The sequence below is a fragment of the Psittacula echo genome, assembly GCF_963264785.1.
Source record: "Psittacula echo genome assembly, chromosome: 4".
Classification (NCBI taxonomy): domain Eukaryota; kingdom Metazoa; phylum Chordata; class Aves; order Psittaciformes; family Psittacidae; genus Psittacula; species Psittacula echo.
In genome coordinates, this window is record NC_137738.1 from 62,134,645 (window position 1) to 62,161,348 (window position 26,704).

At 36.2% G+C, this 26,704-nt stretch overlaps 1 protein-coding gene across 9 annotated transcripts in view; it reads left to right on the forward strand.

The window, feature by feature from the left end:
- The window catches only part of HACE1 (HECT domain and ankyrin repeat containing E3 ubiquitin protein ligase 1), a 52,743-nt gene that overhangs the window by 18,032 nt on the left and 8,007 nt on the right, over positions 1-26,704 (forward strand). For 7 of the 9 annotated variants that reach the window (XM_080616719.1, XM_080616724.1, XM_080616721.1 and 4 more), the window contains 10 exons: positions 2,845-3,091; positions 9,101-9,438; positions 11,989-12,057; positions 12,711-12,798; positions 14,531-14,642; positions 14,731-14,828; positions 15,037-15,124; positions 16,176-16,325; positions 20,953-21,149; positions 26,494-26,625. In XM_080616719.1, coding sequence (XP_080472845.1) covers positions 2,845-3,091; positions 9,101-9,438; positions 11,989-12,057; positions 12,711-12,798; positions 14,531-14,642; positions 14,731-14,828; positions 15,037-15,124; positions 16,176-16,325; positions 20,953-21,149; positions 26,494-26,625 — 1,519 coding nt within the window. The remainder of the gene's footprint in view (positions 1-2,844; positions 3,092-9,100; positions 9,439-11,988; positions 12,058-12,710; positions 12,799-14,530; positions 14,643-14,730; positions 14,829-15,036; positions 15,125-16,175; positions 16,326-20,952; positions 21,150-26,493; positions 26,626-26,704) is intronic. The other 2 variants (XM_080616720.1, XM_080616722.1) reach the window with 2 other exon arrangements.

Sequence of the window (26,704 nt, forward strand, 5' to 3'; positions counted from 1 at the left end):
AAATAATATATTCTTAGTTCTAGGTGCCTTTTTTTTCTTTGATATCAGTCATGTTAAATTTGGATGGAGCTTGTAGGTAGCAGATCAGAACTCCTAGGCAATGCTAGGGAATTCATGACACCATTAATCACAGTCTTGTTCTCATGAGTGTTTGCTTCAGTGAATGAGCATAAAAAGCTTAAACCCCTCAAATAGTTGGTGTTAAAGTGCATAGATGTATTAATGCCATTTTGTTACTGCAAAGATAACTTTTTGAAGAGCTTTAGCTGTTGGTGGGCTTTAATGTATAATCAGCTTAACTTGTAACACATTCCTTTTGTCTCCAGACTTCATTAGAGTCCACAGATCTCTCACAAATAAACTGTGATAAAGTGTAAAAGCATTCTGCAGAAAAGGGTTTGAAACTTGCTTTGTATGGTGACATCAGAAATCATGGTAGCTGGATTAGATCATATGAGGCAGTATTAGTTTCTATTTCATTATCTTCAGAGATAAACTGACCATGTGTTTAAATTTGATTTATTACTGTTATTACTCTTCTGTACTGAGCAGTGCTCCCTCAGTATGGCTGTAGAAACAGTATCAATGTGGCTGTACTGTTCTGAATTTGAGCCAGTATCTACTCTGTACTGCAGCGTATCGGTTATAGCGGAGACTGAGGACAAATTGGAAGCTTTCTTCTGTGTTGAGGAGGCATTTCCAGAGATGCCTGTACTTAGGGTGTCCTGTGGATTTGTATTGGCCCAGTTCTCTTGGGTACTTTGTAATATGTCACAAGGGAAATGGAATTATTTTCTTTTTCTGTTACAAAACTTAGTTTCACAAAAACTGTTCTCTCCAATTCTCTTCCCTGTCAGAGGCTTCGGTTTCTACTTTAACTAAGCATTTCTCAGCTGCCTTGTTATTAACATAATGAGGATGATGGTAGTACTTGGTGAATATAGACCCTCTAAGCTTAGGCCTCTTTCCTCTCTCTCCTCCTTCCAACAGGTAGTATGTAAAATGCACTTAGTACATGAAAACCTCCAACAATGATACTCTTGCATGGCTGAACTTAATATCACCACTGTTATTTTCCTGGGTGTTAACCCACAGCCCCTTGTTGTTGGGTTTGTTTGTTGTTTAGTTCAAAAGTGTCTGAAGTTGTTCTTTGTAACGCCTCTGTATCAGGTAGCCAGGAGTGCCACTGAGCTTTTGCTTGAGGACTTCTGCTTTGAGTACCAGCAAGGAGCCTGTCCAGTTGGCATTACCTCCATCACGTATTTCCTCTTTCCAAGGAATAATTATAGTGTGGCATGATTTGGTCTTGCTGGTGCCAATTTGGCCTAGCTGAATGTTTACAAACATGCTAGCAAAAGCTTCAGTAAACTATTAAAAGTGCTTTAAGGTATTCTTACATAGTTGGGTCCTCTTCCTGCAGATTTAAACCTGAAACTTCTCCAGGAAAACACTGCTGTTGAGGGATGCTAAACTTCAGTCAATGGTTTTTGCTTGGTTGGTTGTGGGGTTTTTTTTTCTTTTTTTTTTTTTTTTTTTTCTCCTTAAAATCTTTGCTTATATACCAGTGCTAATTTGTGGCTGTGACTAGAGCTTCTGGTAATGTAATTACAGCCTGCTAGTCAGGGGATTTTCTTTACCTGATTAGAAATTTAACAATTCATCTTTGTGTTTCTTTCTTATCTCTATTACTGAAAAATTTTCTGGTTAAAGTCTAGATTGTGACAAGAAAGTTGTACTTTGTATATCAGTTTGGTAAAATTCTTAATATGTGGCATTATGAAATTACTACCTCTCTGGCAGTCATTCAGATGTAGTGCTGAAAACAGATAGGTCTTTTGCTTTTACCCATGCCATAGGGAGAGTGACATCATGATGAAGGTACTGTTACACCTAGCTGTTTCAGATTTGTAAATTAACATCTTTATTTGCATCAGAGGTTTACAGCATGCTCTAAGATGTCAGTTTTCTGGTCTGTACTGATCTTACAGTTAGAAACATGCTTCAAAGTTGCAAGTAGCTTAAGGATAGAGTTGAATATGTACTCACATAAAATGTGTAAATGAGTAGAGTTCAGTGGAAAAAGTTTAAATTTCTTGCATTTTTTGTTATGTGTTCAAGACAAAAGAATTCTTACTACTTGGGGTTTAAGGAAAGAAAACAAAGTTGAATTTGGTGGAGAATGTTCTGCTTGTGCATGAAGTCATGAGTATCTGGTATGCTACGCTGTATCGGTATGCAGTTCAGTGTTGGCCAGTCCAGTTAAGATGACATAAAACTTTTCCTATATTTTTTTGATAAATAAATAGCTTAGTGGTACTGTTGTGTAGTATGTTTTAGATGCTGTTTCACCTAAGTAGAAATAGCGGCATCATTATCATTCTGATTCCTTGTCTGATTGAGGTCTTTAATGCGCATTTAGAAGAATGGTGAGGATGGGCTGTGGCAGCATATCTGATTAGTCAGTATGCTGCTGGACGCTGTCTTTTCTGAACTGAGAAACATTTTCATCTGGATATCCCAATTTGTTTCACATGTTGAAATCCTTACTGTACTAAGTTGAATTTCTTACCAATGGCTTATAAGAAGTGTACATGTACATAAAACCAAAACAAGTGTTTTGCAAGATCTGGAATTTGCTGTTCTTATTTCACTTCTAGTTGAAATTTTATAGTGTTTATATTTGACTTTTGGGGCTGGTGCAGGAAATTAAAATTCATTAGGGTTTAAAGCTTAGGGTTTTTTTTCAGTGTATGTGTCAGACCCTACCATTAGCTTACTTACTCCTTAACATAGTAAATTGTTTCATCAAGGAAAAAAACTTAAATATTCCGTTTTTTCCCCCAGCTTGTCAAGTAATTATGAAGCTCAAATGAAGAGTCTCTTAAGGATCGTGAGGATATTTTGCCATGTCTTTCGCATTGGCCCATCATCTCCCAGTAATGGAAATGACATGGGCTACAATGGAAATAAAACTCCAAGAAGTCAGGTGTTCAAGGTCAGAAAAGTATATGATGTTGTTAGGAAGATAGACGTTAAAGAGATGAATTTCACAAAGCATGCATTCATTAATCAGACATCTCATGAACAGGAAGTAAGTTTGGTTGATGTCCCTATCCCTTCTTAAGTTAAGCCTACCTCTTTCCTTCTAATTTTTTTTATCCCTCCTGGATTCATTTAATCACTGATGCACATCTCATCTTATGACTTCTTTTTATTTCTTATTTAATATATTGTTTAGTAGATGTTGAAGGCTTAGTTACTCAGCTGATTTTGGTAAACTTTGTTTTTATTTCCGTTATGTTGTGTAAGAGTGTAGTAATCTCAAAATGGAGTAATATTAATTTAATAGATTGTATTAATGTAATTTCAAATTGCTGTTTGGAGATTTGCTGGGAATTCTGATCACTCAGTTTTATCCAGCTTCACAAGATAAATGGAAATAATTGAACTCTTAATCTGTTCATTGTTTTCTCTGTGACCATGAAGTTTTCTTCCTAAGTTGTTCTTGAATATTATTATTATTACATCCTTTAAAACATACCAGCTTACTACTGCTCTTGTGAGGTTATTGATTTATAGCTGTTTTCAAACACTTGCTTTAGGTGCTTGACGTTTAGATGTTTAATTTCTGATTTTTGTTTTTTTCTTTTTGGTTTTTTGGGGTGTTTTTTAATACTTCTTGGTTGAGGAATCCCTCTGTATAAAATCACAGCTTACCTTTTCTGTAAAGAAGTCCTGGTTTCCTGCATGCTACTCAACATACGTTGGGTATACAACTGACATGTTATTCAGAGCACCTAAATATTAAGAACTGAAGGGTAGTCTCTTACTTTCTCCTATCTTCCTCCTAAATCTTACATGGGACAGTTCATATTACTAAATTTAGACACCAGTGATTATGTGGGAATTTTCCATAACCTTTGCATTTCTTTCAAAGTGTCATGAAGATGATATTTTGACATTACTGCATTTATTTGATATGCGTTCATCAGGTTGACTAAAGACTTTTAATACAGAGCTATATCAATAAGGTTATGAAAGATGATACTCTTAATTCCAGCAACATTTAGTTAAGTAGCTCAGTTTTTGTTTAAATTTCTTCTCTTGGAAAGAGGGAAAGCATTAGTCTATTTAAAAAAAACCAAGCATACATGTTTTTCTGATAGCAAAATAATTTTAATAATCAGTTGATTTATGCAATAAATATAAAACTACTTCTCAAGTATGAAAAATACTGTATGCAAAATGTAATCCACTGTACAGTGTGCAATGTAATAATTTTTCAATAAAATATATGGAACTAGATTGGCACGTTTAACCAGATTTTTGTTTTCAAAAATGAAAGCCCTACCCAAATCACAAGACTAATTTTATGAAAGACAGCAATTTCTACTGTTTTTAATGGAAATTCATTTAAATACAACAAGAAGCAGATGTTAAATGTGTTTAATACAGGAACTGTATGCAGTGAGATATTGTGTTACCTTTTTTTCTTCAGGTTTTAGGAGTAGCTGACATCTCAAAAAAAAAAAAAAAAAAAAAAAATGTCTTTCAACTCCAGATCATTTCAGAACTCACAATAAAGCAAACAGAAAAATTCAGCTGCAATTTGCAAAGAACATTGTATTTCCTTTGCAAATTGCAGCTGCTTAAACCACCATTGTCATGCTTAAACCATGACACAGCAGAATCACTTAACTGTGTGCTCAGACTCTTTTGTATGCTGAAAGACATTTAGTGTAGAGGTAAGTCTTGTGCAGTAGACTTACATTATACAACTGGCACGCTTGTCCCAGAAAATATCTTAATTATGTAAATCAACATGTTTTCTAATAAATGAGCAAGATATGTGCTACTCATGCATTAGCTAACAAACCAAAAATTTCAGGATAATTTTAAAATTATTATTGCTATTACTTTATTTATTTATTTTAAAAGTATTAAAACTGAGGCAGCCCTTCATTAGGGCCACTATTATCTCCATGGTATTTTAAGGTTGATGTAAATTTCAAAACTCAAAAATACAGAACTGCCGATGAGAACTGACGCTTTTTTGGCAGTGGGGCACACAGGTCTAGCAACACTAAGCTGCTCTTCAGTTGTAGATGAATTGGCCTGTTCTTCCCTGAATTTATATTAACTAGGTAGTGAGAGGTTAGGCATAGTGTTGAGTCAATTGGGTGAGTTCTCTCTTATTCTTACCTTCCCTTTACTTGTTCTTTTTTATCCTTTCCTTGAAAACATGGTTGTGATGGTCCCTTTTGCCTTCTGGGAGGATGGAAAATAGCCCGCTGTATCTCTAGATAATTACAATGGTATGGAGGCTCTTTGAAGACCTGTCAGTTGTATGTCTTCATTTGTACCAGTACTTGCATGTGGGACATGCAGGTCAGAGATAAAGAACTCCTTTTCTGTTTGTTTGATGGGGGTTTGTTTGTTTGTGTTTTTTGGGTTTTGGTGTGTTTTTTTGCTTGTTTGTTTTGTTTTGTTTGAATTTTCTTGAATATAGGCTGTGTAACTGTTTAGTATAGGCTATTAAGGAAACCACAAAAGTTGCTGCTGAAAAATAAGAGTTAAATCTGTATTGAGAAAGTCAGCACTGAACTTCAAGAGTTTAAATTTGAGATCTAAATTGAAAATTTTAGAAGAAATTAGCTTTAAATTGGCATTTGCTGTTGATTTTTAAACTCAGTTGTGGGGATAAATGTTGTAGATAATTTGAATTTTGATACAGGTCTTATGGGGAAAAGGTCTCTTAGACTGCTGGGTCATGTCCCTTTGTAGGGGTTTGAGTACTGTGTAGAGCACGAGAAAGTGATACAGGTCACCACTCACTCCTCTGAATGCTGTTCATTTGAGCAAGCAAAGACCTCTAGATATTTTCTTTCTTTACTATGTGGGAAGCTAATCCGTTGTTCAGTACTCTCTTTTTTCAAGAGTGGACTTAGAAACTTTTATCTGGGGAGGATTGAGGGCAGCAGTGGCAGGAGTTCTGTCTTGTGGTAGGTAGCCTTGTGGGATATGTGGACAAGCATTATCAGTCCTTATTGCACAGTGTAAGGGATTGTTTCCTTCTGATCGCACTCATGTTAGTTCCAAATGGATCTGTACCTGATAACTTTTAAGATCTACTTCATAACTCTTTCAAAATGCTGGTACAAAACCATATCTTATGCAATACAAGAACTGAAGAAAAACTTTCTTCAGACTTTTTTCTTTATGTGTGTTAAGGCTTTCTGTATTGTACTGATTTAATGTATTTTGAAGAGTTGCCACTGTAGTCTAGCTTGAAAAGCATTAGAAATGTGGGTATATCTTGATCTGAGATTTCTAAGGGATGCTATTGCTTGACAAAGACAAAAAAAATCACAGGGCCGTCTTCGTTTAATTGAAGTTCCCTGTATGTAATTCATTACAGGCCTTTTCAATTCAGGTCTATCCAAATGTTTTGAAGTGGAAACACTTAAGGCGCACTCTTGTATTGGTCTTGCAAGAAGCAAAATTGTCATTGAATTTGAACACTCAAATCTTCAATCAAGCCACTGCTAGCTTGGACCAAATTGTACCAGTGAGCAAGTTCATGAGTAGTAATTTTGACTGACTTCACATTCATTACTTTTTCATGTGTTGCTCTTCCAGTTGCTGTGCAATATGATCGCATATTAGGGAAACTTGTTGCAAAATCTCCCTGTCTAATTGAGCAAAGTTGGGAAGCCTCTAACATATTTCCCTTATTTCTGATACTGTTCTTTTCTGAAATAGAATTCAGTTCTCTGCTGTGACAGACCAACCTCAAGGATTGGTGATCTCCTGCTCCCTGTGTCTTAAAAAACTATGTCACCTGGCAAAAGGTTTTGCTTCAGTGTCATAGTTTGAATACGGGTTTGATTTCTAATGTCCTGCTTTCTAGATGGGTAAAGAGGGAAGGCGTTGCATAATTAAATCCTTGCATTTGGGAGATTAGGTGTGCTATTGTAAAAGCTTGGTACCCAGACTTGGGTGTATAATTACAAAGAACTTTTCTGAAATATGAGATATGAAAACTGAAGATTGAGTGGAGGTTTATGGTTAATTTGTGATTCATGGTAGGAATTGACTGAAGAATGCTGACTTGAAGTATTGAAAACATGTTGCTAATGGTTTGATTGACAGTGTCCACATTATGTTTGAAAAGGTCTGATCATGGATGCTAACAAAAAATGTTGACCGCCATGGATATGGAGGTGGTGGGCAATACTTATAGGTAGCTTTATATCCTGAGGTTAGACTAGGGAAAAAAAAAAGGAAAGTAAAAAGTTAAAGTCATCACTACACTTTTGGATGAGTTTGTGATCAGAATCTGTAAAAAACTGGCTTTGGAAAAACAAGTCAGTTGCAAGAGTTCTGGAAGGCGTTCTGAGTCTGTGGGAAATAAAAGATAAGACATAAGATATCAGCAGCAAAATGGTGTCTGGCAGGCTAAACATTGAAAAGTTATGAGAAGTAAACTAGATTTTAGTGTTCTAGTAAACAACTACCTAGTTTCTCATGTGTTAAGAACCCAGCTACATTTTTTCCCATATATTCAAAGAATCCTATTTTCCATTAGAAAATTTTTCTACATTAGGTTTTGTGGTGAAGGTCTGATGGATAGGTCTTGGCAAACTTGAAAGAAGCTAACTTGATCCTGTGTGGCAGATGTTTATGTAGAAAATGTTACCTACACTCGAGGTATTCAGGTCACCATATAGAGAAATATAGGGTCACTAGGAGTATAAGGATTATGTGAGTGTCATACAGCATGTTGAGCAAAGCCTATCAGTCTTGGAGATCAGGCTGACTTGACCCAAAGTTCTTATTAAGGAAAAAATGGAAGCATAATGATAATTTTTTTTAAATGGTAAATTTGAACAGATTATTTTAATACACAGCTTTCACGAGAAGTAATTTACAGTGTATTGAGAGTGTGTTACTAAGAGGTGTACTGACAGTGCTCCAGATAATGTAGACTTCTGGTATAGTGTGCTGTGAATCTTAACTTTTAAAGGTAACTTTAGAATATGGGAAGATAATTTTCAGTATCTGCTAAGTCTTTAAATGTTTTAATTGATGAAAAATGTTGATGCCCCAGTAACACATAGAAAAAGGAGTGCATTTAGAAGTTTACTCTTACTTCTGGAATGCTCTGAAAGACTTGAGTCAGAATTGCTTCCCTGTAGGATATCTATCCCTGTGATCACTATGATATGCTTGTGAAACAAGCCTGAACACCATTAAGGTCTCCTTAAACACCATTAAGAGACAGCACAGTCAGCCCTTGTGGTTTTTTTTTTAAATGCTCATGAATGTGCCGCAGTTCTGGGCCCTGTCTCTCCTCTGTGGTAGTCTTGCACCTCAGAGCAAATGTGTGATGATGGAATTGCACCAGATTTCAATTGTATCAGTTTTAAGTTCATGGTGGTGAATAAAGAATGACTTTGTTAAGATAAAATATATAGCTTTAAAAATTAATATGTATTTCTGCTGATACTTGTTTCTGTTTTGTAGAGCCTAAGTATTAGTGGCCTTTACTCGGAGACATCTGGGATAGTATCAAAATGGGCTGTATGAGCTCATGCTATGCATAAAGCACATTTTACTAGATGTGCATGAATCTGAATCTCAGTAGTATTGTTTGGGGTTTGCTCCATCTGCCTGGTAGAGGGACGTTGTTTGACCAGGGCCTTAAAAAGAACTGACATGCTTTTACTCTGGAAACTCAATATGTGTGTTAACTGTTTTAATTCTTGGCTGCAGCAGTCAGGTAGTGGTGTGCTGTGTAACCACCAGAAGGGCAAACTCTAAATAGTTCAGTGTTTCACTCTTTCTAAATTATTTTATCTTTACTCCATTGCTGCTTGATATTTTCCTTTTATATGACATTTGTTCTTTGTGCTCTATGGCTACAAGCATGGAATTTTTTTTGAGTATTTGACTCCTATCTCTAACATGACTTCTGAAGGATCATTTAAAGCTTTTAAACGTGTGTGATATTTATTTGCCTTAAGAGGATTATCACATCATTAATGTTATCTAATGTCAACATGTTCCTTTTTTGTCTGTTTTTGCATGTTTATTGCAGCCACTGGAACTGCTCTGGCATTCTCTAGATGAATGGCTTGTTCTTATAGCCACGGAGCTGATGAAAAACAAAAGGGACTCTGCCAACATTACTTCTATTTTACTGAAGCAAAAAGGACCAGATCACCAGGATGATACTCCTACGCCTTCCTTTGCTGCTGCAGAAACCGAGGGCACAAAAGAGCTATCCACTGATGCTGGCGAGCTGAAAACATATGATGTTGCTGGGAAGCAGGAAGCTTGTGCTGATTGCCAGGATGTTATCTCCATGACAGCAAACAGGCTAAGCGCTGTCATTCAAGCCTTTTATATGTGCTGCTCCTGTCAGATGCCTCAGGGGTAAGGAGAAGATCCTGTTAGTGACTGAAATTGTTATATGCTTTCTTGGAAGAATTTTGGTGCTGACCAGGTAATGTTAGTGACAGTCAAGGGTAATCACTATTGAATGCATTCTTTTTATTTTTTTTCTTGCCCTGTCTTTAGTGGCACCAAACAGCACAGCAGAATTTCCATAGTGCTTCTGCCTCTGAACGTAGCTGCACTGGGGCGGATTTTGTATTGAATGAACATATGGGATACTTGCAAGTAACGTAATTTTGATCTCTTGAAACTTAACTATTCTTGCTTTTGGTTTGTAATGTGAAATTATCCATTAATTTAATGTGACTATCCAACAAGAATAACTATAAGCTCAGAGAAAAATGTGAGTTATCTTTGTGTATGAAAATGACAGCTGGGGCAAAAGTTGTTTGGCTGTATTGCAGAAGCTTATAATAAGGAGAGTACAGTCTCAAAGCAATGCTCAGTTGGCAGACAGTTTTGTGTGGAACAGGCACTACAACTTGGGTAAATTTAATACTCTCAGTGCTTGGTTTAAAAAGGAAAAAAGTGTGTCCACTATAACCGAGGTCTTTGTCTGAGTTTGTCTGAGATCGTTATGGATTGTATTTATGAATTTGCAAGGAAAGGATCCTTTGACCCTCTTGAGTGGAAGATTAGGCAAGTATGGTAGTTTTAGAAGCTCCCTGATAAATTTAGAAGCAAGGTTCCCACTACATGACAACTCTTGGTTATCCCCAGCCACTGTAAGTGATTTTCTTTCTCTGCCAAACTGAGTGGAATAAAAGTTTTCAGGTCAGCCAGCACTGTCTGGGGGACATTCCTCTGTGGACACTCTGGAAGACAATCTGGGGATCCGCGTGTTCAGCAAGTACCTCAGTATTTTCACTTTTAGGTTTTTTCCATCTTGAAAAAGGAACTGCTGTTTAGCAATTTCCCTTTAAATCTCCATCAAACTTTACTGAGAAAAAATGCCAGTATATTACTTATAGCAGCCAAATTAAAAGTAGAAATGTTTATAGTAGTGATTAAATACATTTTCCCCCAACTTATGTCTTTATGCCAAAATTCAGTTGAGAAGGTGACTTCCCATTGTGCCCAGGTGATTTGCTGATTTGTCCTGCCAAATGGGTGTGCCCCTATGCGTACTTTGTGCTCCAAGTTAGGGAGAACTCCTCTGGCTACTGCGTAAGTTTAACTTAGGAGCCAGGAGAGTAAGAACTGTTTCAGTGATAACTGAGAGAACTCCCTTGGATACAGGAAAGTAAGGCAGAGCACACCTGAGTTCTGTGTTGGTTTAAGTCTTTTCAGAACTGTGTACAGAAGAACAAAGATCTGAGACCTAGTCTGTTTTACTGACGTTTTCCTATTAATGGAAGTAAATGGCACAGTGGTGTAATTCAGTACTGCTGCCATCTTCAAATAATATTTGAAATTATAACAAATGACACTTTCGGGGAAAATAATTTAAAATTGCTTTAATTTTAGATTTGTGTGTCTTTGTTTAATGGAGGAGAGTAAACAGCGCACTGTTTTCCATTGTTTCTAATATTCATACAATAAAGATGGCATTTCATGCTGGTTAACATTTGAAATATTGAAGTTATTTTCTTTTACTTGCCATGATTGCTTTTCTTCTGCAAATGCTGATATTGAATCTAGGCGTTCTTTTGTTAATATACTGAACTACAGTGTTCTGAATTTTCAGCATCAAAACTGATGAGTGTGTGCGAAGTTGATTTTTTTTTTTTATATATATATATATATACTTTTTTTTTTTTGGTCATCCTGGACTTTTAAAAGTATTTTTCACAACCTTCTTTCAAGGCACTTGATGGGAGAGGTTTATTCTTGCTTGCAAGTATTAGCTTTTGTGGAAGCTAAAGGATCCATGTGAGAATTTCTCTGTTTCAAAAAGTATAGGAGAGAGTTGTAAATAAAAGAAGTAAAATTTGCACCTGTGTTAATCCTTACCTCGTTTTCCAAGTATAAATAGGAGGAAAAAAATACAATTCCATATTAGTGTATGAGATGCTTGCCTGGCAAGTAATTTTGTTGTTTCATGAAACCGTTAAATACAACCTTGTCCCCCATTATTAAGTTTGAGTTTGTAAGGTTATTTCTTCATGACTCTTTCCTCACTTGCCACAATCTGCATGGTGTGCAGTAGGAGTTATATACAATGAACAAAAATACAAAACAATGCATATCATGTATATTGTGCCTATAACATCATTCTTTCCATATAAATATTTCCATTGTTGTGCTGAAAGCTGGAAGGGTTCATTGTATTTCTATTAGTTTGGGCTTTTCTTGTTCATGTAGATGATAAGAGTTAGTGGTGAGGTTGCTTGACCTTCTTGGTTGTTGTCGGTTTTGCCTTTCCTATGAGCTTATTATGAAATCTTAATGCTGCTGAGTATTTAGTTTTATGATTGACTAGTTATATAAATAGAAATTGATGCTGTTTAATATTTTATTAAAAGAATGCAACAGTTTATGTAACTCAAATTATTTTCAATATCATTAACTAAAGCATTTTTTGCACAGGATGACGTCGCCTCGTTTTATAGAGTTTGTCTGTAAACATGATGATGTCCTTAAGTGTTTTGTTAACCGGTAAGCTTCAAGAAATACAGAACTTCTAATTTCTTTGCTTTTTTTCTCCCCCAAATAATTCAGACTTGTATCTTTCTTCTTACTGAGTTGTCACGACAATAGCCTCAAAATACATGTGAATCACATGCACCTCAGTGGTCCTGCCAAATTCAAGGGAATGCGTACTAATGATTCAAAGAGCTCAGTTAAATGAACTGCTCTGTGTTTGGTTGTGAGATTTAGTGAACAAATTTTTTGTCACAAAGCAACAGAATAATTTCCTTAATGCATTCTTCCTTCATTTTCGTTCCAAAAAAGCCTTCCATATTGAGGCAGGTGAAAGCTTTCATTCTTCCTCAAATGTTATACATAATAACTTATTAAAGGAGTCTAAACCATCTTTGCACACTTTGCTATTTCCAGAGTTTCTCTGGGACTGCCTACTTTATAATATTGCTTTTTTCTGGAGAGCTGCTTGTAATCCTCCATGCTAAAAGGATGAGGTAGTGCAAGTAATTTGGAAACATGAATTAAGAAAACATTATAAAAGTGAAGAGTTTGTCGGAACTTTTCTGTGTGATTAATTGCATTGTGTCTTTATGTAGACTTCGTGTATCATGAAGTGTTATTATTAGATTTCTGACTAACAGGCTTCTAACCTATTTTTATTTCAGAAATCCCAAAATAATTTTTGATCACTTCCATTTTCTTCTTGAGTGCCCTGAACTAATGTCCAGGTTTATGCACATCATAAAAGCCCAGGTAAATGTCAGGAGGTGCTTGGTTACAATGTCTGTGAGTTTGTTTAATAATAATGATAACAATTTAAAAAAATCCATTTGTGGAGGATGGAAGAACTAAGTGTGGGCTCCAGTGCTTCTGAATGTGGGATGTTGAAAGATCAGATTAAACACACATGGCAGCCAGATTTCTGTACTTCAGATTCTTTAAAATGCATGTTTAAGTCTTATTTGAGATGACCAATGTTAAATAGGTCTTACAAGTCCAAATTTCAGTTAAAATTTGCTTTCTATTATTAAATTTATTTTTGCACATCTAATAGATTCAGCTTTAACATGCTGTGATTTTTCCTTAATTGACTTGATTTTGAGATAAACCAGAGGATAAATACACCACTGTTAGTTGATTTGGCCATAGTTAATTAGCGATAGCTCCTTCAGTGAGACTTAATGTTGTCTTGTTACTCTTTGCTCTGTTTCCTACCATTTCCTTTTGTTTGGGTCTCGATTTTTTTTTTTTTTTTTTTTATTTGTAAAATCCTGATGACTTGCATAACCTAAACTTGCTTCTCAGTTTAGCATGTGACATGAATTCAAGACTAAAGCGTTACTCTAGGAGTAAGGCTAATGTAGTTAAGTGGAAAAATTAGTTAGTGAATGCCACACCCCCACCTCCCCATCTGGAAGTCTGCTGCTTTACATAACACTTTAGTGTTAAGCATCGGCCATGTTTTCATCACTTAGCTTTAAAAGATTATGATTGTCTACTTGTAGCTGAGGGATAAGGCTGCATGTTTTTTTTTCTATTATGAATGAAGATGGTCTTTGGCCAATAACAAGCTATTTGAAACTCCTTCATTTAGCATACACTGGTTGAATTTTGCTTTGTTCTCTATTAGAAAGGTTCCTTACATTAAACTGTTTTGGTCAAAGACATAATTTGCTGAAAATAAAATTCCTCTGACTAGGCACCCTCCACCCACCCCACAATAGTTGTGGAGGGTCTGTTCCAAAAAATTTATTTCGTTAGTTGTGCCTTTATTTTTAGATGTACATTGTTTTTTTGGTAACTGTATTTTATTTTTAGAACATGGTCTGGGTGTATTGTTTACTTTTGGTTGAAATATACATATTTGAAATTCATTATCTCTGAATAATGAAGAGACCCTGAGAACTGTTAGATCAACTAAAAATATGTGCTGTGAATTGTGATAGATGAGAGAGGCCATACTTGTGTCATATCTGTCTTGGCAGAACTGCAAAATGTTTATCTAAATACTGAAAACAAGCTAGGACCTTCTCAGCTAGGAATTGCTTTGGAATCTTTCTGGTCCCTTTGGGCTGTTTTTTTTATTGCCAATGAACTTTACTGCAAGTACCCTTTGTTTATGTCATTTGTGCTAATGTGCTCAGTTGTGGTTGATAATAAGTAGTGTTACAGAAGCCAGTGACTGACTTCTCATATAGATTCCTTTTATCCTGCCCTGGAAAAAGTTTTGTGCTATTTTTCTCCTATGTGGTAATAACTGATGGTCCAGTCTTTCTGCATATCAGACTTCAGCAAGCACACAAGGGTATGTTTAGTCATTTCCTTTTCCCAAAATACTGTATAGCATATTGAGGTAGCACCAAGTGACTGCACATCTCAAAATTGAGTTGGGAAGTATATATAACCATTTTCCAGTCATGCTTACAAGAGGGGAATTATTTGGTTGAATGCATCTATATAATGTGGTATACCCCTTGTTTTGTAGCCATTTAAAGATCGCTGTGAATGGTTCTATGAACATCTGCATGCTGGACAGCCAGATTCAGACATGGTACACAGGCCTGTCAATGAAAATGACATCCTTTTGGTTCACAGAGGTATTGTATTATAAATGGAATTAGTGTAGCTTTTAAATACACTGAAATATAACAAATCAATAAAAAATAATTGGTGCTTTTTATTTAGATTCTATTTTTAGGAGCAGCTGTGAAGTTGTTTCTAAAGCAAATTGTGCAAAACTAAAGCAGGGGATTGCTGTGAGATTTCATGGAGAAGAAGGCATGGTGGGTAAAATTGCATGGTTTTCCTTTATGATATTTATATATGGAAATACTGATTCTGTTTCACAAGTATTGTGAAAAATCCTTATTTAAAATAAATTTTATGCTTTATTAAGAAGCATCTGGTTGTCCTGTGTAACTGTTCGTGCAGTGATGGTTGTACTAGTATGAATTTCTATGTACTAATGTGTTTTATTCTTTTGACATGCAGGGACAGGGTGTTGTGCGTGAGTGGTTTGATATCTTATCCAGTGAAATAGTTAACCCTGATTATGCCTTATTTACCCAGTCAGCTGATGGTATGTCTTTGCCTTTTTATTTTTTCCTAATTTTATGGTGTCATCTTTTATAATACAAGAGAAAAGTTAATTAATTGCTTTCAGAATGTAGGATTGTTACTTTTTATAAGCAACACTGGCAGAATTCATATATACAGAGAAGTGATCTATTCATTGTACATTTTTATAACTACAGATGAAATATTTTTCCTAATTTGAAGTTTCCTTGATTTTGTTCTCTCTTTTGTGAGAGGAGAACAAGTTGTTGATTTTAATGAGTCCATGATATTTCTGCCTGGTAGAAGAAGGACATAACACTTTGAGGGCAGTATAGAAAGTGTTTTCTATAGGGAACTGTAGAAGTATTCTTTTATTTTCTTTTAGAAATCCATTAATTAGGTCAGTTAATTTTTGTGATAAAACCAGATGTTGATCTGAAAGGTCTACCTGGTATTTGACTTTTGTTGGTGCTTCATATAATAAATAAATCTTTATCAGTAAGAGATTTCAATTCATCATCAAGTGATAAATGTTTTGTGTTCTACCTTAAAAGTCTTGGGAAGTGGCAAGGAACTTGATCAACAAAACAGGCATAGATAGTTCCTGAAAGTTTAAAAGAAAAGTTCAGGGATGTCTGAAGTGGTCTTTTCTAAGGACACCACAACTGAACTGTTTCCTAGCTGCATCTGTCTCGTGCCAGATAAAAGGAAGTACGTGCATTCTGATCCTTCCTGGGCATGTTCACAAGTTGATACTGTGAGTTGTGGCCCGTTAAAGTAATCAAGAATTGAGTATAGCAATATAGTAAAATGGAGGACCAAATTCAGCAGGTCATGATTACCCTTACGCTAATTATTTCAGAGTGGTGCCTCGAAAAGTGGCTAAGCAGTATCACTGTAATAATAGGATGCCATTACATTCTAGTATGTTTCTTTCTGACATCTTTTTGGCATAAGCAAAAAATCCCAGATAATCTTCTAAAACCTCCAAATAAAACACTTAATGTATTTGATAATTTTGAACTTCACTTAAAAAGTAATGAAACAATCTATGATAATATTTTATTTTATAGGAACAACTTTCCAGCCCAACAGCAATTCTTCTGTAAATCCAGACCATTTGAACTACTTCCGTTTTGCAGGACAGATCCTGGGGCTAGCTCTGAATCACAGGCAGTTGGTGAACATCTACTTCACAAGATCATTCTACAAGCATATTCTTGGTATGGTTTTATTAAAATCCTGTTTATTAGTCATGTAAGCAGTAAACCTTTTTTCCTTTTTTGTGTGTGTTTTAAAAGTGAAAAAGCCTTTTGAAATAAACATCTTGCTAAACTGCGCCATGCATGAATCACGACATAGTATGGCAGTAATTGCCATTCCAGTCTGAGCCTCTGTTAGCAACTGTTAAAGTTGCAAAATACAGAAATACATTAGTAAAACTATGTAGGAAATCCTGTACAGTTAGAAACTTTTAATAAAATAGCAAATCTTACTGTTTATATTTAAATATGGATCTTAAATTAAAGCCAAGGAAGGCATCATTAATCTGTCTGAAGCATAACAAAATAATTTAGTTGTCTTTAATGTTGCTGACTAGGAATGCCTGAAAGGCAGACTAGTGTCAATCAGTTGTTTTTGTGGTGTGTGCAATTCTTGCATCACAGTTGTGAAAATCATCTGTCCTGCCATGTAACGTCATTCTTGAGAAAGGAAACTTAATCATTCCCTAGCTAACTTAGGACAGACTCTACAAAGTTGATAATGTTTATGAACTCTGGGAAAAAATCTGTCAAGCATCTTTATTGTGCCTGCAGTTCTTCAGTTGTGTAATGCTTTAATAAGGTGAATCCCTACACTTAATGTAGCATTCAGAAGGATTGATGAGAAGTCTTTATAAAAATATGAACTTTTCTTTTTAATAGAGAATTATAGCTGTTAGCTGGTAGTGTCTGTGGTTTAGGTCTCTTCTCTGCCTTCTTTGAGAACCTTTGTGTTTCTTGATTGTTGAACATGATGCCCTCTGTTCTGTGATCTCATGAAAGACTTTTCCTCTTTAATGAAGGTTTGATGGATGGATAAGTTCCTTTTGCATTTCTGTTATTTCTCTAAGTACATAAATTCCTTTGTCACCGCATGCAGAATTTCCTTTGTGTTTAAGCATTACTCTTTTAATCTTCTTTAGCTTGATGTCGAAAGTTTTACTTTTCCTCAAGAGCCACTCCTTATTATAAGATCTGTCAAGGTTTTCAAGGAATTGTTTGCCTCTCATTCTGTTTTTCTGTAATCATTCTGTCTACCTATGGACTTCTGGTGATGTTTGTTGAGACCAGGACAGATCAACTTTTAACTTCAGATTTGCTGTTTCTCTTCCCTGAAAATGTTCAGGAAACACTGCTGCAGTTGTTGATGGTGCAGGCTCAGTCATCTTTGTCAAGATCTTCTTGACAAAGGATATTTTACTTCTCTCCCTAAGTAGTGCTTTCTGCTTCAAGAGCAGTGTACTGGGTAAGAGGCAATGGAGGACAGCCAGTCTGAAGCAGCACCGAGTTGGCTGTGCCTCATCAGTCTTTACTATTCATTCATCTTCACGTATGGAAGCAATTCCAAAGCAGGCATACCTTTGTATGGCACAATTTGGCACAGACTTAAGGGTTGACCTCTGTCATCAAGAGATGCCTCTGTGTGAGGAGAAGAATGACACAGACTAGTCTTCATATGATGTATTCACAAATGAGAAAAATGTATTTTTCTGTTGTTTAGTGACACCTTGAGAGTAGTCAAGTGTTGCTCTTGTCACCTCTTTTGGAAATGACTACTAATGAATTTGGGTTCTTTTCTAATTTGACTCCTGATACTGGATTTGTTGATTTTGGAACTGACAGCCTTTTGTTTACTTTTCTCATTTTTCTAGAGTAACTACCACAAACCGAACAGCAGTGAGTAGTCTCTGTTAATGAGATCTCACCACTCCCTCTTGGTAAGGTCTTACCATTCTGTTGAGCAGAACTGTTGAGTCCTGGAACTCTGTAGGTTTGTGCACATTCAACTTCTTTCAGTTCAAGAGATTAGCAGGTTTTTATCACTTCTTGTTACTGATCAGACACAGAGAACTGTAAAAATTACACCTCCACTTTCCAAAGTAGTTGCTTTTTCTGCCTCAGGCGCAGTGGTTTATTTAAACCTTTCTGAGGCCTTTTCCCTCAGTGTTGTGCATCTCCTCTGTTCTTGTTTAAGGAACCTGAGTTGCACAGCAGCAGATGGTTTCTGAAGAGTTTTCGCTTTATTTTTGTTTTGGGTTCAGCTGTGGGTTATGCTAGGTGTTGTTCATGCCAAATACAAGTTACAAGGTTGCAGACATAGAGATTCCTTTCAGCTACTTGTCAGGCCTTAAGTGATGGAATATGGAATCTTTCAAAGTCTGAGACTGTTTCCATTCTGTTTGGTTTCTCACCTTGCACTGAGATAATTTTCTGTAGCCTTTCCTGTTGATGGCATTGAATCCACCAGTTGTGTGATAAGACCCCCTGTATCTGAGGGACAGTGTGAAACTCTTTCATAGGAACTCTTCTCTTTAGTCAACAGACATGATGTGAAAGTGCCTTAATTAGGAGCCAAACCTGTGTGAACAAATGTGACTGCTTTTTTGAAACTCAGGTGGATGCATCATGTTCTTTCACTGTGATGAACTGAGATCTTTCTGCAGCAGTATCTGGTAGACAGAGGACGAGGACAGGTCACCAACCTAAGTGATGACCCAACTAATGGAGAACTAATGTGCTTTATAAGACACTAGATATGTAGTTTGTGTTACTTTTTTTTTTGTGTGTGTCATATTCAAACATTATTCCATAGGCCTTCATGGTTATTAGGGCTGCACTTTATTACAGATGTAGAATTGAGGCAGAAATGCACGCAGAAATTAATAAGGCCTCCTAGGTTTGTTTTTCTCAAACTTCCTATTTTTCTGCTTTCTGCTTAAACAGGGGAGAAGAAGAGAGTTTCACTGGTGCTGTTGTCCAGTTATTTTGTATTTTTTCTAAGGAGCCAGTTACTTTTCTGTTTGGAAAAGGAAACTTCTACCTCCAACCCACAAAGACACATAGCGAATCCATTCATAACTGTGCTATCTGGTGTTAGATTAAAGGCCCATCTTTCATGGTGTAATAGAGAATACTCCTTGGCATGGCATAGACAAAAATGAAAATTAATTTCTGGGTCAGTGTATTTTGAGCTGGGGGCCTTAAATCCTTGAATACTTGCTGAACTTGTCTCAGAGTTTACCTGTATCTTTTTGAAGTTGTGTTGCATAGAAATACCTGTTTATCACAATTCTGCTAAGATAGCTTTCTCTTCCTTTTCAAACTACAGGTGCCCTAAGGGTACAGCAACAGAAAGATACATATTATTTCAAGGGATTCAAATTCTGTCCTGGTAAATCTGACAGTTTCTTTATAACTGCCTGGCTTGAGTCTGTTGATAGGTAACATTTTCTGTCAAGCAAATGTGTGAGCTTAGTACTTTGGTCTCACAACATGCTTATGTGTGTAGTCTCATCATAATGTTCTGGTTCAGTTTCTTCTGTAAAGGAGTCTCCAATTCCTGCTTTTCAGTCTCCTTTTCCCACATGTTTTGCTTCTATCCCTCAGAGACATCATTATTTCCACATTTCATATTTGAAATGCACATATGCTGAATGCACATATGCTTACTAGTTGGCAAAACTTACAGTCCTCTAGAAACTACTAGACAGCTGTTAGATTATTTTTTTTTTTTGAGTTGCCAGTGAAAATTCATTAGTAAATTATCTGTAGCCTTGTAGCTTGTGTGCACACCATTTCAGCACTAGTTAGCTCTTCCAGGGAAATACTGTAACAGTTTTTGCACTTAGATGTTTGCATTGCCTGCTAACTTTTCAGTTTTGTGTTACTCCCTGGGGTACTGCTTCTGTAGTCCATAGCATGGTAAGACTTCTAATGGGCACCCTGTGACGTTTCACAATGCACATAAGATGATGAAGCAGAGTACTTCCCAATAACTAGCTTTTTTTTAAACCTACTACCATGCTCACCCCCTACCTCTTTTCTCAGGTATTTGTCTGTCTTGGTAGAGTTAAAGTATCTGTCATGACAGTTAAAGTAATCGGGGTTTGCTTTCATGCCCAAACTCAGGGTCACCTTTTTCTGGACACATTTGCTCAAATTTGAGTGCTATGTCTGTGAAGGGGCTGCATGTAGGCAGTTTTTATACTTGGATAGAAGTCAAACTTCTAGCAACTCTCCTCTTAATGCTTCTAAATGTCTTGAAAGTTCAGTTTGAAAACGTAAAATTCCTATAATTTTTTTTATCTGTATAGTAGGTCTCATAGCAAACATGATTGAAAGGAAGAAAACTGAAAAGGATTTTCTAAGTACAAAAGGACTTTCTCCTGCTCCCCTCTTGTTCCCCCAGGTATTTTCTGGGGGAAAAGATGTTATTCTATACAGAAATGACACGTGGAAAACCTTGAGGTTTTTTTTTTTTTTTGGAAACTCATTTAATGTTGTGTGTTCTGTATGGTTAGCTTTTATTGCAATCCGTTAGTGAGCTTAAATTGTGCAAATTATTGCTCAAGTGGTGTGCCATTTGCTTCACTGGAAAGAAAAACATACAGAAGAAATTCGATTCTTTAATATTTCTAGAATGTAGTAAGTACAGCTTTGCTGTAGTTAGTAATGGTGAGTCTCTTATTCCTGTTACTGCATTATTCTGTTTCCTCTCTAGAGGGCAATCTTCTATCATATATTGTTAGAACCCTTTTTGCTTTATCCTGCTTATTGAGGTTTTTTTTTTCTTTGTTTTTTTTTCTAGGTATACCTGTAAATTATCAGGATGTAGCATCTATTGATCCAGAGTATGCAAAGAACTTGCAGTGGATTCTAGATAATGATATCAGTGATCTGGGTTTAGAGCTGACCTTCTCTGTTGAGACTGATGTGTTTGGAGCAATGGAAGAAGTACCATTAAAGCCAGGGGGTGCAAGTATACTTGTTACACAGGAAAATAAGGTGAGTATACGGGTCTCTTCAGAAGTTGAGAGTATAAGAAAAGCAATTGGACTGAATTTCTGAATAACTGGAAGCATAAATGGTATACCTCTTTTGAAGGAAATACATGAGAGTGCCAACACTGTTCCCCCTTTTCCTAGTTTAGTATGTTATGCAAACAGTGCTAGTTAAAATTTTTGAAAGTGATCAGGTTTGGGGAAAGACCTTTCTCACAGAATTTTTGGAAGGAAAATAGAATCAGCTTTAAATGAAGAATTTGTTTTAAAAGTTACAGATACTCCTAAATTTAAGTAATCGGTATATACCAGGAGAGTAAAACAGTAGGAACTGTTAAAATTTAAACTGTAGGTAATGTTGCAAAGTATGTTGCCTGCTAGGACAGTCTATGGCACTGGATTGCTCTGCATTAACATAGAGGTAGTTAACAGAGTAGAAGGCTACAGGAAGCTTTTTCATACATTTGCAAGTCACTTGGTGTGTATGGAAGTAATCTACCTTTTAAATTTACTGTAATAGTAACAGCTTGGAAAGTCCCTGAATTCTCTGCAGCATTAGTTCAGAAACAAATCTGGTAAAACACAGACAGATGTTGGATATCATGTAGAAATTAAGATAGATATCAGTCTAATTGAATTCTGAAGTTACCCATGAGATAGTTTTGAGTAGCTGCAGGAGTTTCATTGCTTGATCTGCAATTTTTTGTATCATTTACTCTTTTGATCCTTATGTCTACTTTTCATTTGTGTTTAGCTAGCCTGACTCTTGTGTACACAGAATTCGTTCAGTTCATGTAGCTAGCTGCTGTATTGGTAAATGGCCACTTGGTGTCAGCATGTGTCTTAACAAAATTTTGGTTTGTGTTTGAGCAATTGACGTTGCATTCTTTTATGGGTAATCCTTATTCTCATTAAGGCAGAGTGTCATTCCAAAACCAGAAATATGTATTATTAGCCTGATTTTGCACTGTTTCTTGCAATATATTCATTCATGAAAGAATATAGATGGTAAAATAAGTCTAATTGTGAAGGCAAGGATGTTGATTCTTGTTTCTGGGCAGTCTCAGCTTCTCAGTATATAAAATAAATTGTGGTTTCATAACTATTTAAAAGCTATTATCAGTTAGCATGAGATTAGAAGTTTGCCCACATAAGGATGCTACCCATTAGTAGCTGAAATTGCTCTGTTAATTTCTGACTAGGGGCAGAGACTGAAAAGGGTGGTTGAATCTGATGCATCTGATCTAGCCCATCAGCATTTCTCAACTGTGGCATAAAAGAATGAGGCTTTCTGTAGCTTTTATTTGAAAGGTGGCAAGAAACAGATGAATGTTGTGGTGGCTTTGAAACTTAATATTAATTGACTTTTTAATTTAAAGCAGCAAGATGTGAAGTCAACAAATGTGTAAGATGGCACTGTCTCTTTCTTGTTCACTGATTTTTTGACAGTGGTAAACCAAGTTGTTGAAAATCGTGGATATGTGTTTTAGTGGTGTTTGGGGATGTTTTCCTAATTTCTTGAATGCAGAATGGTTTTGCAGTATGTTTCGGCTTAACAGTTTTAACAAGTTATGCAGAAGAGTGCCTACTTTACTTTATAAAACATCTTTCTTTTTTCCCTGCATGAGGTGTCTTTCTTTTTTTGCTGCCTTTACCTCAGGAATAAAAGATTGCTATTTAAAACTCATTGTACTTGCTGTACCTCTGGGAGAACAAAATTCAGCTTCTGAAGAAATTTGCTGTGTATGCACACTTGCAGATTACCTGTTTAAAGGATGGCACTTGTAAAAATGAATTTTCAAGTGAATTTTTATTCCTTAAAAGAAAAAAAACAAATAAACCCACAGAAAAAAAAAGTCGTACCAAAACCTCACAGAACTCCTGCAAATAATCCATCTCCCTCTTACTGAAAACCAAAATAAAAGAGAATAAATGCCCCATTAAGGAGCAGTAGTAATAGCTGTTTGTAAAAAGTTGTTTCATTTGAGTGAAGGAATTTTTTTTTTTGTATCAACTGCGTAATAGGTGAATGGTTGTGCAACTGTACAACACAAATGTCCTAGTGTTGCAATTTGGAGCATCCACATAGTGAAGTATCAGTTATAGTAGTGGCTCAACTGCCTTTTGTCATGGTAATGGGGAGACTTCAAAGGGAAAAGTCAGGTGTTTCCAATGTCCATGCTAGGCATCTCTCTTTGTTCTTTGCTGTACGTATTTTTGCAGTTTTCTACTTTTGTTTTAGAAAAAAGGTGAAATTAGAGCTAGGCAAAGTTTGTCCGTATGCTATTCCATATCTCCACAATGCTATGGCTTTCTCTGGCCTCCCAGGACTTGTCTGTCTGAGCTGCCTGTGCTGTTTGGCAGTAAAAAATCAACGTTGTTTTTTTTTTTTCTGAACAGCTTTGAAATGGAGCTGCTTTCTGAATCTGAACATAATAATGAACATTGGTCCCTGTCTCAGTTCAGGGAAATCAGGGAAGCATAATCTCTGCTTGATCTACCTCAAAGGAAAATACAAAACAACTCCTCACCCAAGCTAAACTTTGTCATCATGTTTGTGATGCCCGTCTATTGTGTGTTCAGTCAAAATTTCCCCTCTTAAAAGAAGGCTGGATTGTACCTCTTATGCACTATCTAGGAATGGGTATATAGATCTGAAATTATGTAGGTGTTTGTTCTGTAGTGTGCTCCTAAGGCTTCTGAGAGGGAATAAAATCTAAGTGAAGTGAACAGAGAAAAACTTGGGGTTTTTTTTGTGTTTTGTGGGTTTGTTTTTTTCTTTTGTGTGTGTTTTTTTTTTTTTTTTTTAACTGACAAATTAAATTGTATAGTAAATTCTAACTGTAAATTCTATACTATGGCAGCTATGGGCTGCAAGCATGCACCAGTGCTGATAGTCAGGATGCTCGGCTGTACCAGGCTGTTTAAAACATTTCTTCTTACACCTAAAGCACGGCCAACTGTTTGCTGTCATAATGAAATAGTTCAAAGTAAATATTTTTGTAATGCAGAAAATAAGTGTCATTTTTCCTAATAGATTTTTTAAAAATAAGATTGTGAATTTTTCTGTCTACAGCTGTGTTTTCTGAATAGTCTAATTTATGTAACAGCAACTTCAGAGATGTGAAACAAGTATTTCAGAACATTGAAGACCAGTGTTAAGATACTGGTTCATGTCCAGTCCTGATAATGCTAAAAGCTTCTGATTTCTTCCTGGAGCTTGTAAGATGTGTTCACAGAGGCCGATTTTTGTCTAGTACAGTTAATGTCCTTTGGCTGCCCCTTTAATTCTTTAGAGAAGGGGGAATGCCTTCAATTTCACTGGCAGTAGAAGCAACCTAGGGAGCTGACTGAATTGAAACTAGATTTTTGGGAATAGCTCTGCCGTTGAAGATATGATTAGGTAATGTTCCTTCAGAGCATTTCACAGGTTGTTTTCTCACTCTAATAAAATGGTGGTAATGCATTTAAAAGTATCTTCCAACTGTAAAGCAAATGACAACCCCTCTATACTGCGAATGTAAGGAAAATATTATTTTGAAAATATTTTGAAATTGAAATTGAAATACTTTGAAAAATATTCTGTTTTGAAATGTTTCATGCTTCAGTCTGTTATTCTGAAAGGGAGGAAAGAAAGAATGGTTGGTTCCTTTTGTGCAGGTGTAGTTTAGTTTAATGGCTTTTAAAATTAAAAATCAAGGTGGTATTTTTGTAAGATTATTCTCTTGAAGGAAGGGGATAGTTGAGCTGGTTTAATTGGGAGATATATTTCATGATTAAAAAAATCGTGATTCATTACTTTGAAACTAAGTACCTTAATTCAGGAATGAATTTTGTTCTCAAGTCAAGTCTCTTTTCTTGAGTAAAGAAACTTTATTAGACTTTTGTATTATATATACTATTAGTTTTGTCAGGGTAGATGAGACATGTTTATACAGCTTTATTATTGGCACTGTTGTCTGTCTCATTCTAAAAACCTTCTTCTATTAACCACCTTCCAGGCTTTTGAGTTTTCAACAAAACCAAAGTTCTAGTGGATTCCTTTTCTAGCTGGCATCTTCTAAAGGGGATGGAGCGCCCACATCTCTAAAGCATGCAAACTATGATACTGTAATTTCACACATGTAAATGCATTTCTGTCTTTTTGCCTTTTCAAAAACTGGAGAGGTTTTTCAAGACTTTTGAAAGCATTGAAATTCTTATTAAGACAACAAAGATTTAGGGATAAATAATCTGTTAGACTTCGACACATAGGGGGAAAGCAAGAAAGCTTTTTGGCTCACAGATATTCATGCAGTAGTGTTGTGATTTAAACCCAGCCGGCAACCCAGAACCACGCAGCTGCTCGCTCACTCCCCCCCGCTTCCTCCCCTCGCTCCTGGAGGGATGAGGAGGAGAATCGAAAGAATGTAACTGTCATGGGTTGAGATAAGAACAGTCCAGTAACTAAGGTTACTGCTCCCACCAGTAATAATAATGATAAGGGCAATAACAAGGGAAGAGAATACAACCACTCACCACCCGCTGACCAATACCCAGCCTGACCCGAGCAGTGATCTAGCCCTTCTGGTTAACTGCCCCCAGTTTATATAGTGGGCATGACGTGCTGTGGTATGGAATACCTCTTTGGCTAGTTTGGGTCAGGTGTCCTGTCTCCGCTTCCTCCCGGCTTCACCTTTTCCCTGGCAGAGCATGAGACTCAGGAAGTCCTTGGTCAGACTGAACATTACTGAGCAGCAACTGAAAACATCAGTGTTATCAGCGTTGTTCCCGTGCTGAAAGTCAAAACCACAGCACTGCACTAGCTACTAAGAAGGAGAAAAAATGACTGCTACTGCTGAACCCAGGACAAGTAGTTTACCCTTTTTCCTGAGTTATTCCAGCTTGCTTAATAGAATATTTTTCTTTACAAACATTGCCTTATTTATGTTCTTAGATGATCATAATGCTGGTTGTATTAGATGCAGGCATGACAAACTAAGTGTTTTTCAGTTCCTTTATTTTACTCCAATTCACTTAGTCCAGCTACCTGTTGTGTGGTGGTTTTTTTTTTTTTTTTGGTTTGGTTTGTTTTTTTTTTTTTTTTTTTTTTTTTTTTGGTTTTTTTTTTTTCTCTTCTGGTTTGTGTTAAGATTTAAACACTTCTGTTTGGGAGAGAAAGAAAGGGGAAGAGCAGAAGGGGAAAGGGCTCTGAAGTCTTAGGGGTCTTCTGGATTATTTTGGGTTGCTTCTGTACGTAAAAAGTGTAGATGAGATTTGTATGTATTGAGGACTGCATTTGTGTGTGTTTGCATGAGCACTATCTGTTCTTGCTATTGTATATCTTAATGGCTTTTTCTACATTGCAGGCTGAGTATGTCCAGCTTGTCACAGAGCTTAGAATGACAAGAGCCATTCAGCCTCAGATAAATGCCTTTTTACAAGGCTTCCATATGTTCATTCCACCGTCTTTGATCCAGCTTTTTGATGAGTATGAACTGGTAAGCAGAAATGCCTATACTTGTTCAGCGTATTTCATCGATAATGCAATGATGTAGAAATAGAACTCAGTACCTAGAA